The sequence below is a fragment of the Daphnia carinata genome, chromosome 9 (assembly GCF_022539665.2).
Source record: "Daphnia carinata strain CSIRO-1 chromosome 9, CSIRO_AGI_Dcar_HiC_V3, whole genome shotgun sequence".
NCBI classification, from domain to species: Eukaryota; Metazoa; Arthropoda; class Branchiopoda; order Diplostraca; family Daphniidae; genus Daphnia; species Daphnia carinata.
This window is the reverse complement of record NC_081339.1, coordinates 955437-970693: the sequence shown is the minus strand read 5'-3', so window position 1 is coordinate 970693 and position 15257 is coordinate 955437. Positions and strand designations below refer to the sequence as shown.

The window sequence follows — 15257 nt, the reverse complement described above, 5'->3', positions numbered from 1 at the left end:
TTACAAATTTCGCTGTAAGTTTAGCTGAGCTGATAGGAATAGAGTTAACTGACGAGGTTAGTTACGAGAATCCTTATATTGAGACGCCACCAATGGCACCCGACTTTGAGCCTCAGCTTAACTCTTCCAGACCTGTACCAGCCTATGGTGAGACCCTCTACTTCCCAACACCGGTACCACCAGTCCATCCAGAAAGTCAGATAAGCAAGCACCGTATTGTCGACATGCCAGATGATATGGAACTGGGAGACAAATCGGCCTCGTATGTCTGATACGACCCAATGCCACAAGGCGGCGGTAACTCAGGCAGCTACGCTTATGGGAACGGTCCACCAGCACCCGACTTTGAGCCTCGGCTTAAATCTTTCAGATCTGTACCAGCCTATGGTAAGACCTTCTACGTCCCATCACCAGTCCGTCCAGAAAGTCAGGTGAGCAAGCACTGTATTATCGACATGCCAGATGGTGTGGAACCGGGAGACAAATCGGCCTCCTATGTCTGTTACGACCCAAATGTCGCAAGGCGGCGGTAACTCAGGCATCGACGCCTATTGGAACGTTCCACCAGCACCCGACTTTGAGCCTCGGCTTAAGTCTTTCAGATCTGTACTAGCCTATGGTAAGACCCTCTACGTCCCATCACCAGTCCGTCCAGAAAGTCAGGTGAGCAAGCATTGTATTATCGACATGCCATAGGATGTTGATTCGGGAGACAAATCGGCCGCGTATGTCTGTTACGACCCAATGCCGCAAGGCGGTGGTAACTCAGGCATCGACGACTATTGGAACGTCCCCCCCCCTATTTTATACCTCCACTGCCTAATAGTCCGCCTGTTTTCTACGTGGCACCCCCACCACATGCTCGTCACGAAACTAAAGTAAACACATCGTGATGATCGACATGTCCGATGTGGAGGTACCTGCCTCTGGTGTCCGCTACGATCTAATGCCGCAAGGATTCTGTAATTCTGGCATTGAGGCTTATCGGAACCGGCCGCCCCCGGTTAACTCCCCCCTCCACCGTACTGGCCGCCCGTTTCGTATGTACCCGCTCCACGACAAACATCTCCGTCTTTTGTACCTGAACAACGTTGTTGGCCGCCCGTCTTGCACGTACCCCCTCAGCCTCAAGAGCCTGTAGCTGAAGCTCTTGTCTACAATTATGCACCACGGACAATGTTGCAAGGGGTACTCGTATCAAAAGACGTCGGCGATCTTATAGATCTGACATCCGAAGTCTCAACGCATGAATCTATCGGCCATTTGGCTCTTGACGCTTCCTATTACGATAAACAACAGGCCAATCACCTCCAGGCTTTGGAACGTCATCAACCTCAAAATGTGACTGAACATGGTTGCCCAGCAGACGATGCCATACTACTCTCGAGGCTTGTTTGGCATGGTCGCAGGTCTTCACTGACGAACGAGCGAAAGACTGCCCGAGGGCTTAACATACCACATAAGGGGGGTTCCTATACTGGAACGCAAACGTCCCCCCATCCGGTTATTGAGGCCACTCCATTTGTCGAACAGGGATAAGTGCCTTTTAATTTGAAAATCGGGATGATCCTTCCAGGGTAACTCAACAACTTCCAGGAGTTACCAACAACCAGGTATTCAATATGGTTGGCCCCGTGAACCGAAATGGCGACTAAACGGAGAAGAAGGAAGAGAATTTGACCGGAACATACAACCATCCGGAACAGGTGACATTGCGTAAGCTGCTCGCTGAATTAGACAAGGAGAAACAGGAACGGGAGCGGCAAAAGTCACAGCCCCAGGTCAAAGGGGCTACTCCATTTGTCGAACAGAGGTATGTGCCACCAAATCCCCAATATCGCAATGATACACCCATGATAATTCTACGACCCCGACGCATCGTGGCCACTCAATTTGTTGAACAGAAGTATGTGCCACCAAATCCGCAATATTACAATGATCTACACAGGATAATTCAATGACCCCGACGCGTCGTCTAAATTTGGTTTCCCTAAGGACGAAGTTAGATGCAACTTTGCAGTTATGTAACTTGAATTTAATTCCGCCGTTTAGCGAAATGCGAATGATCTTCATTTCTTATTCTTGTCATCACTGTTCTGTCAGTGCAATATTTTTATCTTTTTAGCACGTAAAAGTCCTAAAACATGTAACGACGTTTATGCCGTGTTGTACTTCGACTGAAGTGAATGGCGAACCCGTACACGGAGTTATTCATTGTCGCGAGTTTGATTCTTCCATTCGCTTTCCATTCCAGAATTTTGTTTATGGGCATGTTACAGTCCCGACCGTGCATCATGTAGTAAGGTGACTCGTTGGCGGAGGAGTGAACGGACGCTCGGTACGCGAAACAGATTTCCCCCAGTACGTCTTCCCAATTATGATGTTGCCCGTCTACGAGTTCTTTTCTTAGCATAGTCGTGAGGGTCCGGTCAAATCTTTCCGTTTCCCCATTGCTTGCCGGGTTATATGCCGTAGTGAATCTTTGTTCGATGTTAAGTTTGTTGCAAAAGTGTTTAAAGAGACCGGAGGTAAAATTCGGTTCTCTATCTGAGACGATAGCTAGTGGGGGTCCATGGGTCAATACAACATTTTTGTATACACACTCGGCCGTGGTACGGGCAGTTTGGTCGGCTAGGGTGACAGCATTTACGTACTTTGTGAAGTAACCGGTGATTACGCAGATACAGTTATTTCCGTTAGGGGATATTGGTTGGATGGGGCCTAAAAAATCTATTCCTATAATCTGAAATGGGAACTTAGCTAGCTCATGTGGATAGAGGAAAGCTCTGAGGCTGGAGTTAGTATTTGCAATGCAAATTTCACAGGCAGAGCAGTATTCTTTTATATCTTTTCTCATCGTGGGCTAATAGTAATTATTTTTAACTTTTAGGTAGGTTCTAAGGAAGGCAAGATGACCCGACATAGGTTCGTCATGCATTTGTTTTAATACAACCCGTCGTAAGGTAAGGGGTAGGATAACTTGGGGATTTAAAACATTTCTCTTACTTTTTGCCATCGGTGTTTCTATTCTATAAAGCACACCACTTGTAACTTGATAAAAGCTGATTTCTTTTGCCCAAATTGGCATATTTTTTTCGTTCTCTTCGTAAAGAACTCCATCGTCTAAATATTTCCTTATGGCTTGACATAATGGATCCGCCGTTTGGCTAGCTACGATATCTATTTCTACATTATCCTCACGGATGTGGGCGACGCGAAGACGTGACAGACAATCGACGTTTTGGTGCACACGGCCTGGACGATACTTAATTTTGTAGTTCTTACCGGCTAATAAGATAGCCCAACGGCCTAATCTGCCGTTGTTGTCTTTCTGTTCCTCCAACCATTGAAGGGGGCGGTGATCGCTAATCACCGTAAAAGGTTTATCGAGTAAGTAGTGTCGGAAATGCTTTATAGAGAATACAACGGCTAAGGCCTCTTTTTCTACTGTAGCGTATTTTTGTTCAGCCGGTTTTAGTTGCCGACTGGCGTATGCTATGGGTTTCTCTACGCCGTTCTGTATCTGGGAAAGGACAGAGCCGATGCCGTAATCGCAGGCACCGGTGAACAATAAAAATTCGAGGTCAAAGTTAGGGTAGGCTAATAGCAGGGGAGTGATTAAACATGTGCGGAGTTTTTCGAAAGCTGTTTGATGGTCATCAGTCCAAACGAAGGTCTTGTTTAATACATTTTTATGGGTTTTTGCGGTCAATGGTTGGGCAATTGCCCCGAAATTTTCGATGAAACGTCGGTAATACCCTGCTAGGCCTCAAACGATCGCACTTCTTCTGCTGAAGTTGGTATTTTATAGTTGGCGATTTTGTCTACTTTATCTGGGTCAGGACCGATGCCGTCGGTAGAAATAATATGCCCAAGGTAATTCACCGATTGTTTCATGAATTGACATTTCTTTAGTTTTAATTTTAGTCCCGCGTTTTTAATTAAAGAAAAGACTTTTCGAATGTCGCTCAAATGACTTTCGAAGGAGTCGGAAGAAATAATTACGTCATCTAAATAAACTAGGGCTTTTTGCCCTTCCACATCTCTTAGTATATGGTTCTTTAATCGCTGAAAGGTAGCCGTCGCATTACACAATCCGAAAGGCATTCTAATGAACTTGTAGAGGTTATTTTTTACGATAAAGGCAGTTTTTTCTTTAGATGATTCTTCTAGCTCGATCTGCCAATAGTGTAAGGAACGGCCATCCGTACTTCCCCTCTCGTTCCCACGCTTGCAACCCTTTTCCCCCCTCTTCCGCCAACAGGTCATCTGCCGATGAAACTTGCCAATTCCTCACATAGGTGTTACATTTACACGCAGAATATTTATCCCCATTGGGACACTTAGTCCTAAATGTCCTTGCTTCTTCGTATAAATGTTGCCCTTTTTACAGATTGTCTGGCAATCCACTTTTAGTAATTCTTCGGTGCAGTCTACTTTCAGTTGTCATCACAGCGAGTCCACTTTTAACTTTCAGCCAAGTGTATTTTTAAGCCTTGAAGCCGTCTACTTTTAATTTTCAGTCAGTCTGTCTCAGTAAGTCTCTTTCCGGCAACTAATAATTTGGTCATTGTAAAATACTCAAACATCCGTGCAACAATACAACGCATCATCACTATCCAACAATTAAAAGTAAGGAACCGACATTTTTCGATCCTTACAACAGCCTGAAGCCAAATCCAGAGTGGTAAAGAATTTCTTTCCGTATAGTCGGTTTAGGGTGCTATCAATTCTCGGAAGTGGATAAGAGTCTTTTTTTGTTAAATTATTTAGTTTCCTATAGTCGATGCAAAAACGCATTTCTTCTGTTTTCTTAACTACCAAAATTACTGGTGCTGCCCATGGGGACGTGGAATGCCTTATTACGTTTGCTTCCAACATTTCTTTTATCTGTTTCTCGAATTCTTCTTTTTGGCCTTGGCCTGTACGGTAAGGTCGAAGTCGAATATGTCTTTTCCCCTCTGTGTCGATGAAATGTTTGATTAAACCGGTACTTCCCAGCCCAGAGTCTTTTGTCGCGAATAAGTCGGTAGATTCTTTGAGAAGTGCCGCCAAAGGTTTTTTATATTGGGGGTCTACATCTGGTTCGGGTACGCACTCTTCGTCCTGAGAATTCGCCAGAGAAGCAGACTCTTGCCCTGATGAAACTTTGCCTATCAGTTGACAAGAGAATTCTACCTCTCCTATGGAACTATCTCTCGGCAGAGTATGTGCCCTATTAGATTTATTTTCCATGACGATCTGATATTTCCCGCTATCTTTTCTAGCGTTTATAAAATTGCTTATAAATATTTCCTCGGGTAAATCCATACCTTGGGAAAACAGAAATAGAGTGTTGGTGTCCATTTTATCACCATTTTCCTTAAATATGGCCTCTACAACTTGAGAAGATCTGGGGGCAATTAGAACCCTCTTGACTAAGGTCATTGCTATTTTAACTGTCGGCTCTTGGCTTTCCAGCAATAAACCTTCCTGCTTGATTTTTTGATAACTTCCTGGTCCGTCACGGGCAAGAAATATAATTTTAGAGTGGCCATAAAAAAAAAACTGTCTGCGGCGTCCAAACCCAGTATGCATGCTTCAGATATACCGCTCGTGACGATAAATCTTGGTCTAGTATATTGGCGCCGTAAAGGGAAACTATCCCTAACGTGAACAATTTCCTATTGTGCACATCGTATAACTCTACGTCGGACTCAGAGCAACTTAGTTGATGTTCCGACGTTATTTGATTAAAAATATCTATATGTAGTAGGCTTCTGGCCGCGCCAGTATCGAACAATGCTTTGAACGGAATATCATGAGTTTCCACGGAAAGTCGTGGGGCTGCTGATTTACTGAATGCTGTAATTTTTGCGACTGATGGTAACATTTCGGGGCTTACTGACCTATTCTCCGTCCACCCCACTCTATGGCCGGCCCTTATTTGTTTCCCTGATTCATAGAGTCATTAGTTTCGTTTAGTCTTATTAAGTTTCTCTTATTGGGACAAAACTTTGCTATATGGCCCAACTGTTGGCAAACGTAACAGGTAGATGGCGTGCCTGGTGCTGTCTGATTCTTTAAATACCGAAAGCAAGATTCGATGCTATGGTTAGTGAGACCGCAGTTGGAGCACCCTACGGCATTTTGCATTGACCTGTTTTGTTAGGGAGGTTGCTAACCTGGGATATTTTCGTCGCCTTGGCCGAAGGCGTTTGTGAATGGCTGGCGGAATCCGCTTGTTTGGCCTTGGCGAGTGGAAGTATTGCGTGGGGCGGGGTTTGAGAAACTGATTTGTTTCGATTAGTTTGGGGAATAATTGGAGTTGCTTCTTATTGGTTGGCGGATTCCATTTTCTTGGCGGAGGTTTGTTCGCATGAGGTTGCCGGAATTCGTAATGACATCCGTTAGGCGATCTATTTTGTTGTTTAAATCAGGAGATTTGTTTGTTTCTTGTCGAGTGGGCTCCGTGGTGGCTATGTTCAGGGTGGAGGCGATTGAGTTGATGTGGTCACTTTGTTTTTCGATTGCTTGTAATATCGCTGTATCATCTTGTGTACTGGTCACTGCGTTGACAAATATTCGTTTGTCTTTTTCTGTTGTGTCCGACTGGACGCGCTTGGGATATTTCTGTGTGATGGACACCAATTCTTCGAAGCTAGACACCATTTTGTATCTTACAATGCTTTGCAGTTCTGGTTCGAGTCCTTGCAGGAATTTTTGCCGAAGTAGTCTTAATTGAGTTGTTTGTTCTTCTGGCTTTTCTTGATAATTAGAGGGATAAGCTCGTTTATAGAGAGTTTTTAATCTATAGGCGTAATTTAAAATATTTTCTTTTGGTTTCAGTTGAATTTCGTCGAACTGGCTTTGGTAAAAGTCGATATCTTCGGAACCGTGGTAATTTTCTTGGAAGAGGTTTTTTATGTCTTCGTACTCGTACGATCGATTCTCGAAGTATCGCTGGATTCTAAGTTGTTCTGTAATAAGTCGTAAGCTTCGCCTGACATTTTAGTTGACAGCATGCTATTTATCTCGGAATTGTCCCAGTTGGACATATCAACGACGTTGTCGAAAAGTTTGATCCAACGATCGAAGCGAACGGCGGGACTCCCGCCCCCCGCTTCCCGCCCTTTTCGTTGTTCGGTTTTACGGTAAGCGTTTGATAGCGATGCCATTTCTTGATGGTTCTGGGTAATGTGATTGTGGGTCCTTTTTTCTGCGAATAACTGCTCTTGGTCTGTGATCTTCTTGATGGGTGAGTGGTCGCCGTAGTATCCCCAGGCATTTGTTTTTCCTTCGGTTGTCTGATGGTCCGCTCCCTTTGGGTACGATGTGTGTGTGTCGTTTTTTGTTAGAGGCTGAGCTCTGTTAGTATCAATCCCGATAGTGTAAGGGTTTTGTATTTCCTGTGGAGGGTAATAAACTGGACGGTTTGTATTTGGATTCCGAGAAATCGAACTTTGGCCTTTACTGACGGCGGAAGAACTGTAACGCGGCTGAGGTTTAACAAGGGTTTGATCAATTGTGGGATTCTGGTACAGAATAGCGTAATTGCTATCTGATGCTTTGTGTTCAGAGTCGTTGCAAGGGTTTCGAGTGGCTGTATAAGAGAGTGAGTTCCCTGGCGTTTCGCGTGCTTGGGGCTGGCTTGCTTCCGGAGCACTTTTGTGTGTGACTGCGCTGTTTGCACGAATTGACCCGTTACTTTGATGAATTCGATGATTGATTTGATCTCGATTAAGGCAGCGGTCACAAATGCACACAAAAGGGCTATCAGATCGTTCGCTTGCTGTTGCGCGGCTTTTTGGGCTTCCGCAAGTTTTGTCCTGCCTATGATTTCGGTTAATTTGCGCAATAGATCGGAAAAGTGAGGTGGAAGTGGGAAATGGGAGTGTTGGTCGCAAATCTCCAGGTATGCACGCTGAATGGCCTGTCGAAGAGAGTGGATTTGTTGTTCGGACGGAATTTCCTCTAGTGTCGTTTTTATATAGCTAATAATTGCACTGACTTGCGGATATGCTGGGCGTATACGCTGTAGTTCCTGCCGAAGTAGATGGGCGTATTGTTTGTGTAATGTCACGATCCTTGTCGCAATAGTCCACTTTTCCATGCGTTGGTTTGGTTTTTAGAGGAAATTCGATGATATCGTTGCTCTCTTCGTCTCCGCCGATAGCGTTGCTGCTTTGGCTTAGTGCAGTAAGGATGTCGTCGATACCGACGTAAGGTGAAAAAAGGTATAGGATTGTTAATGACTTCTATGGTAGAGTTGAGCGTGTGTGATGGAATATTTGCCGGTGGTGTGTTGGTATTTGGTGGTGCAATGTGGAGGTGACCTGAAAGGCTATCAACTAACAACGAAGAATGAATCGGAAGCGGTAGGAGAAGGGTATGGAGTGTTAGGATTTTTGTTTGTTGCTAGACTTCCGTTGACAGTTTCGTCCGTGTGATTGTCTACTAAATCGAGATGGGGTATGATAGTTTCGTTGTTCCCGATGCTGATCTTCTTGACTGGTCGGTCAGTGATAGTGTCTTCTAGGGTCGAGGTATTTATCGGAACGTTGCTTTGTGTTTGGCCTGCTTCGTCAGTTGCTAGACGGATTTTTGAGGTTTCGCATATGCTATGCGATTCAGGAATGGAGGCGGTCTGTGTCGTCGGGGCAATAGGGCTTAGTTCGGTAGCTATGGTTTCTATCTTAGTATACTCTCCGTGTGGAATTTTACAGCTTATTGTTAAATTAGACTGGTTGGTCGATTTCTTTGGTGAAAAGAAATTAGCAATTTTATCTACAAAGGATAGGTGTGTTCTATCGGTTCCTGGACACGTATCCGTTTGCATCGTATGATAGCTTCGGGGTTATCTACTTGACTCAGGGGTACGTATTTGAGTGTAGAACGGGTAGATCTCTTTCGAAAGGGTAAGGGGTAGAAGGTCATATAAGTCTCAAACTGAGTTAATTCGGTTGCGGAATTTGGATTATCAAAAACTTTTGTGAAAATGTTATCAGAGTTGCTAGCTTTTTGGAAAAAGGTACGTTTTGTCTTAGGCTTAGCACCTGTATACAACGACATTGTAATTGAGTTCAAAAACCGCTGCCACCAGATGTACAGGAGGACACGACGTTGTCATGTTGCCTCCAATACGGAGAAATAAAACTAAACGCGGCGTTGTTACACACAATGTCGCGTATAGGTAAGCACAAGACAATACGTGTTTGACAGAATAAACGTGTATTAAAATACCACAAGTAGTCAATCGAATGAATGGGTAAGAGACGTAGGCCTACACTTACGTAACGATTACTTGGGCATACACTACTAAGGGGCAACTAAGACAAGTAGCGAATATTACTAAGAAGGGGACTTACGCTTCAAATTGTGAGGATGAGATAGCGGCTCGGAAGGATGCTGAGGTACACACGATATAGCTCTCTCTAGGGACGACTAACTACTGCGAGTTGCCGATGGCTTTTTATATGTTAGCCATCGACTGTGAGAGCCATACAGCACAGTGTTAAAGGATAGGCGGCAATATCGGGTGGTATCGGGCGATTTTGGGCGCAATGGAGAGGAATAGGCGGGCAAATTCGGGCGGTATCGAACGAATTTGGACGATAGTTAAAAATCGGTTTGACGGTTTTAGGCCATTTCGGGCAATCTCAGACCAACCAAAAGAAATCTATTTTTAGCCGACGTGCCGGGACATGTCTTCGTTATTTATTATATTTTTAAGGGAGTTTTTAAAACTAGGTTAGTAAATGAAGGCTTTAAGTAAAAAGGCTACAGGTATAAAATTCTAGTCTATTCGAAAAAGGAAGTAAGAAGGGGCTTGCTAGACGATACGTACGATACAACAGTACAAATAATTGCCACATTTAACAAAATTTACCTTAAGGCAGTTGAAGAAATGTTGACGTATTGTGGAGTCACCAACGAAAATAAAGTACACATGATATGGCATAGATTGTTCCTCAATATTTCTTTGCCTAGCGTTCGATACAAAAGTCTATCGAGGCATCTGACGGTGTCTTCTATTTCAAGCGGTTTTGCACGGCAGGGTGGATTGAGGTAGTTTTTCATTTCGAAAAATACCTTATTGCAAGGCGGCAATGTGTCATCTAAAAACGATCGACTTTAACCCATTGTGGATTATGCCATCAAGAAAAAATTAAGTTAATTAAAGAATAAGATAAGATAATGCACTCAGAAAAACATTTTCTGATTTCGTTGGAAGACAAAGAGAAAAAGCCAAAGCGACGAAGAGGCACATGAAATTAGATCGGTAATGAAGCCCCCTATAAAGGTAAGTCTGAAAAGACACTTCTCAATTCATCGATGTCCCGACGGAAAAAATTTTCTCCAATAAAACACAGTCGATAGTATGATAAAGAGTTTATGGTACTAGAATATTTGCAGATTTGCTTGATTCACAGCAAGCATGGTGTTTGGGTCGTCTTCACCATCGAGCCACATCGTTGAGAATTTGGCACAAAAGAAAATCACACTGAGCGTGAGTAAAAATGCCAGTGGGAGCAACAACACACTTCCCATGACACCTTGTTTAAATTTCCTGTTCACGATTCTCACTCTGGCCAACTGAAACTTGGGCACCAATATTCAATAGTAATTACTGAGACGGAAACTGACACTCGCTATGAACGACTATCACAGTTTCTCACTAACGTTTCAAATGAGATTTAGATGCACGAATTAAAAAAGCCAATGACGTAGCTCAACTTTGAATATATCTCACACTGCCTGCAGTCTCCGTATAACTGAAGTGGAGTGACAATGCCAGCAAAGAAAACCAAAAATGCGAATAATTTAGTATATAACCTTTTAGAGTAGCTCCCAACGCAAGTTCCTCCTAGCGTTTGGCAAATTATAGCTTATAGCCAAGAACCCGCAAGTTCTCGAGATAGGCTATTGCTTGCTTCCAGCCATCAGCATCAACCAAGGCTGTTTATCAAAGAAACACGTATCGTCAATGCCTTCCATAGTAGCGGCTAATGTTATAATGCCAATAAAACTTAAACACTGATTTCATGCGCAACGAAGGAAATGCTAAGGGGAACATCACAAAGAAAAATCCCTACCCCCCCCCCCACACATCCAGTTGCACAGCGCCGTCTAGTGTCAACCTAAATTTACACGGTCTTCCTCCAATTTTTTTTTTTCAAAAAGATAAAATCCTTTAACTTTGGAAAAAACAAACATAATTCACTCAGACGGCGATATGTATGAACACACGTCTGCGCTTTCAGGCCGTTGTATAGAAACGTAATGGAAGCGGAAAAAAGACTTATAACGTCGACCTTCTTTCACTTATGTTTTTTTTCTTTTACGCATCTCTCTCCCTTCCGTGTCTTACGACCTTTCGAGACGAGATGGCGACCCATTAAATACCTCGAAGGTCGACACACGGACAAACAGACGTAAGACGAGAATCTTAGACAGCAACTGAAACTGGGTCCCCGCCCCATGAATGGACGCGTCAGTGAAATGAATACAAAAAAACGAACTTTAATTTGCTGTCACGCGCTTTACGTAAGCGATCAAAAATATGCAATTTTGAATCAACTTTAAAATGAGATAAAACCTACGAGTAAATCCACGTTGTGGTTCGTTTTTTAAAGATGTTTTTCGGATTATTTGAATGCGAGTGTACGCGCGTGCGGTGGAATAACGGCACTTTTTTTATATTGTACTGGCTACACGACATGATTCACATCAAAGAAGCCCAGAAAAAAAAGTAACATCTGTCGCAGTGAAACCGTCGTTTAACGTGCAACTGGAAAATTGATCAGTGCGACATAAAAGTTTGAGGGTGGCCGCCTACTATTCGAAGGGGAGCCGCTCTTTAAAAGGAGAATTTAATGTTATTCCCTTCGATGTGTATGCGATTGATTCCTTCTTTATTCGCTTCTTCCATTTTAAAAAATGGACGCAGATTGTTGTCGTTCGAGCGGCTATCAATCAAAATTCGTCGGCTTTTGGCAGGCAAACACTGGTGGCATAAACTGATGAAACACAAAAAAACCACCCCGATCGTCCAACGGGGTAGAACCGGGTCTCTTAGCTATTGTCTCTATTGAATGAAAAGATTTCGATTGGGCCTTCACTGGTTGGTGCCAAACAGACTGGAACACAAGACGCTGGTATGTGGCCATCCCTTAATAGACAATGTAACAACAACCTTCTTCTTCTTCTATTAGAGGGGGGAGATAATAGTCTACCATGAGATATGACGTCTTTGAAATCATATACAATCCGTGGACAGTTTTTTGGGGGGAAGAAAAAAGGCTCTGCTAGAAGTGGGGACGAATAAATAAAGAGAGAGAGAGTGAGAAAAAGACGACTGAGAGCTTTTCTTTTTTTTTAAAGGTGAAGATGAGAAATCGAGAGATGTAAACGTTCATGGAGACGAAGTTGGGAAGAATTTTCTTTTTAAAGAAGGAGAGTCAGAGAGAGATTTTTGAGTCTTTCATAGATTCTTAGTGCACGATTTATGACGTATGTACAGAAATTTATTAGACTTTGATTCGACTCAGCGTTCGGAGGGAGAGAAAATGAAAGACTTTCTCCGTGGGTAAATTAAGGGGTTTCACAAAAATAAATTTCTTGTAGGGGAGACAGAAAAGGCGTAGAAAGTTCATTAAGGCAGTTGGAACTGTGCGTCTACTTAGTGTTGTAGTTTGTGTCTGTGAGGTTAAAGATCTCGTCGAATTTGTTATGCCTTTTTCTTCTTTTTTCTTCCTTTAAAATTGAAAGTCTTAAGGAAGAAGGCGGTGGCGAAGGGGGGGGGGAGGATGATCGACACAAGACAACGAACGGGTGGAGTTTATTATTACTGACAACAAGGTCGGTTTTTTTCGCTCGAAAGTTACCGAAAGCTAACTAAGAGCAAACAATTTAAGCTTCCACTTTCAAAAATTGTTCTGATATAGCAAGGAGGAGAAAGCTCAACCAGTTGAGTTAAAAAAATACGGCTACTGATTGGAGCACGGCGTCAGCGCTGCTCCCTTTCCATTCACCGACAATTTAGTGGAAGCACCCAAAGTAAAACTTTCTCAAGTTTTTCTTTTTTCCTTTTTTTTCCACTTCTTCAAGGGAAATCCAGAAGTGATCCCCCGCTGAGTATTGCAAAGAATACTAACTTTCCAATTTCAGCAAAAAAACAAAAATGTCACGATCGGTTGCAGCAACACGAGCGGCCTGAAAGGCCACCTCACGAGGACAATGGAGAAGATTAAGGGATACAAGGATTTTACGATGACGGCGGAACTAGATAACGACATTGCAACGGATACAGTACTCCTTAAGCAACGTTATCAAAAATTTATTAAAGCAAGCGACCAAGTACGCTGGGCCTTGCAAACTACGAACGCTACCAAGGAGCAAATCGAGCAAGATTACTCCACAGTAGCAGAAGTAGAAGGAGAAATGAGCAGTATACTCGCCTTCTTTAAAAACAAACGAGACGAGTATAAAAGACAACAAGACTTGGAATTTCAAGAAATGCAAAGGAAAGAACAGCGCCAGATAGACGAGGACAGAAACCGAATGGTTCAAGACCTGCTTACTCAACAGCAGCAACTCTTCGCAAATCAAAGCCTCCGACAACAGCAAGCCTACGCCTTACAAGTACAACTACTTATGGCGCAAAACCAGGCATCAGTTCAAGTAGCAGCAGCAGCAGCTCCAGTTCAACAAACGACACGTCTTCCCCAAAGACAAATCAAACACTTTAAAGGAGATATTCTTGAGTGGACATCATTCTGGAAGAGCTTTAATGCCTCCATTCACTCGTCTACAATGTCGGGTGTTCAAAAATTCGACTACTTTAAAGAATCTTTGAAAGGGAAAGCGTACTTGTGCGTTGAAAATCTGGAACTCACGCAGCAAACTACAACGTTGCCATAGCAGAGCTAAAAAGAGTCTACGCTAAACCAAAGGCTCTTATTCAAACTCCTTTGTGTAAGTTTGACAATCTAGCACCTGTTAAGACAATGGCAGACGTATCGGCGCTGAGAAAACTGCAGCTCACAGTCCAGTCGCATATTAATGCCTTGGAAACCCTCGGGGTTTAAAAAGAATCGTTTGGAGGACTCCTTGGCACAAAATTAATGAAATTGCTTCCTGCAGAATTGTAGAAAGAATGGTCGAGCTCTGAAGAGAATGACATCACAGACATCGCATTCCTACTTGATTTGATCAGGGATCAAGTTGGCGCAGCGGAAACGTACAGCCGATGGAAATCGAAAACCATGAAGACGCCACAGCAGTCAACACCGCCAAGTCCAGCGAAACAACTACATGCTGCCACAGCATCACAGCTGGCGATTGGAGCCAGATCACAACCATATACGTCGATGATTACTTGGTGGCGCCGACAGCATCCCCACAGCCAAAAACAGGATTCAGGAAACAAAGGCCATCTTCCAGGAGGCTAAACTCAACATACGAAGCTGGGTGACAAACGACAAGACACTTCGCAAATTTCTCAGTGAAAAGGGGCTTATCAGCCCTATTGTAAAAATCTTCACTCAGAAACTGGAAGAAGGCCAACCAAAGGTCCTAGGCATTTGGTAGGACACCGAATCAGATACGTTCCAATTCTACCCTATTATTGAAGCCGCTACAGAATTGGGGGACCTAGTCACCAAAAGAAATATCCTACGGATATCTGCAAGAGTGTTCGACCCCATTGGGTTCTTGGCACCCACCATACTTTTGCTAAAAATCATCTACCAGAAACTTTGGGAAGCAGAAGTTGACTGGGACGTCGAAGCGCCGCCGGATATAAGACAAACATGGATAGTTGCCATGACTGGGTTGAACGAGTTTACCAAATTGAAAATTCCCCGCTGGATAGGCCACTCAAAAAGAGTAATACAATCAGCAGAAATTCACGTCTTCGGTGATGCGTCTGAGGCAGCGTACGGAGCCGTTGCTTACGCAAGGCTCTAAGCCAAAAACAAGGAACCAGCATTCACTTTCTCTCCAGTAAAACAAAAGTGGCAACTCTCCCAAAGAAAAATTCACCCTAACCCGACTGGAGCTATTAAGCTCGCTATTAGCCGCACGGCTAGGAGAAAAACTGAAAAATTTTCTCCACATAGAGTCTTGGCGAACCATATTTTGGGCAGACTCTTTGGTAGCACTTGGGTGGATCAGAGGAGATCCTAACAGATGGAAACCATTTGTTAGGAACCAAGTGGAAGCTATCAGGAAGCTGTCTGGAGTAAGTTGGTGGCGGCACTGCCCGGTCATACAAA

At 43.6% G+C, this 15257-nt stretch overlaps 1 protein-coding gene across 1 annotated transcript; it reads left to right on the top strand.

Annotated features, from left to right (window-relative positions):
• Nucleotides 1-13218: 13218 nt before the first annotated feature.
• LOC130697295 (uncharacterized) lies at nucleotides 13219-13902 on the top strand. The gene has a single exon (XM_057520221.1). It carries the CDS (start codon nucleotides 13219-13221, stop codon nucleotides 13900-13902), a length of 684 nt encoding a protein of 227 aa, XP_057376204.1.
• The last annotated feature ends 1355 nt before the right edge of the window (nucleotides 13903-15257 follow it).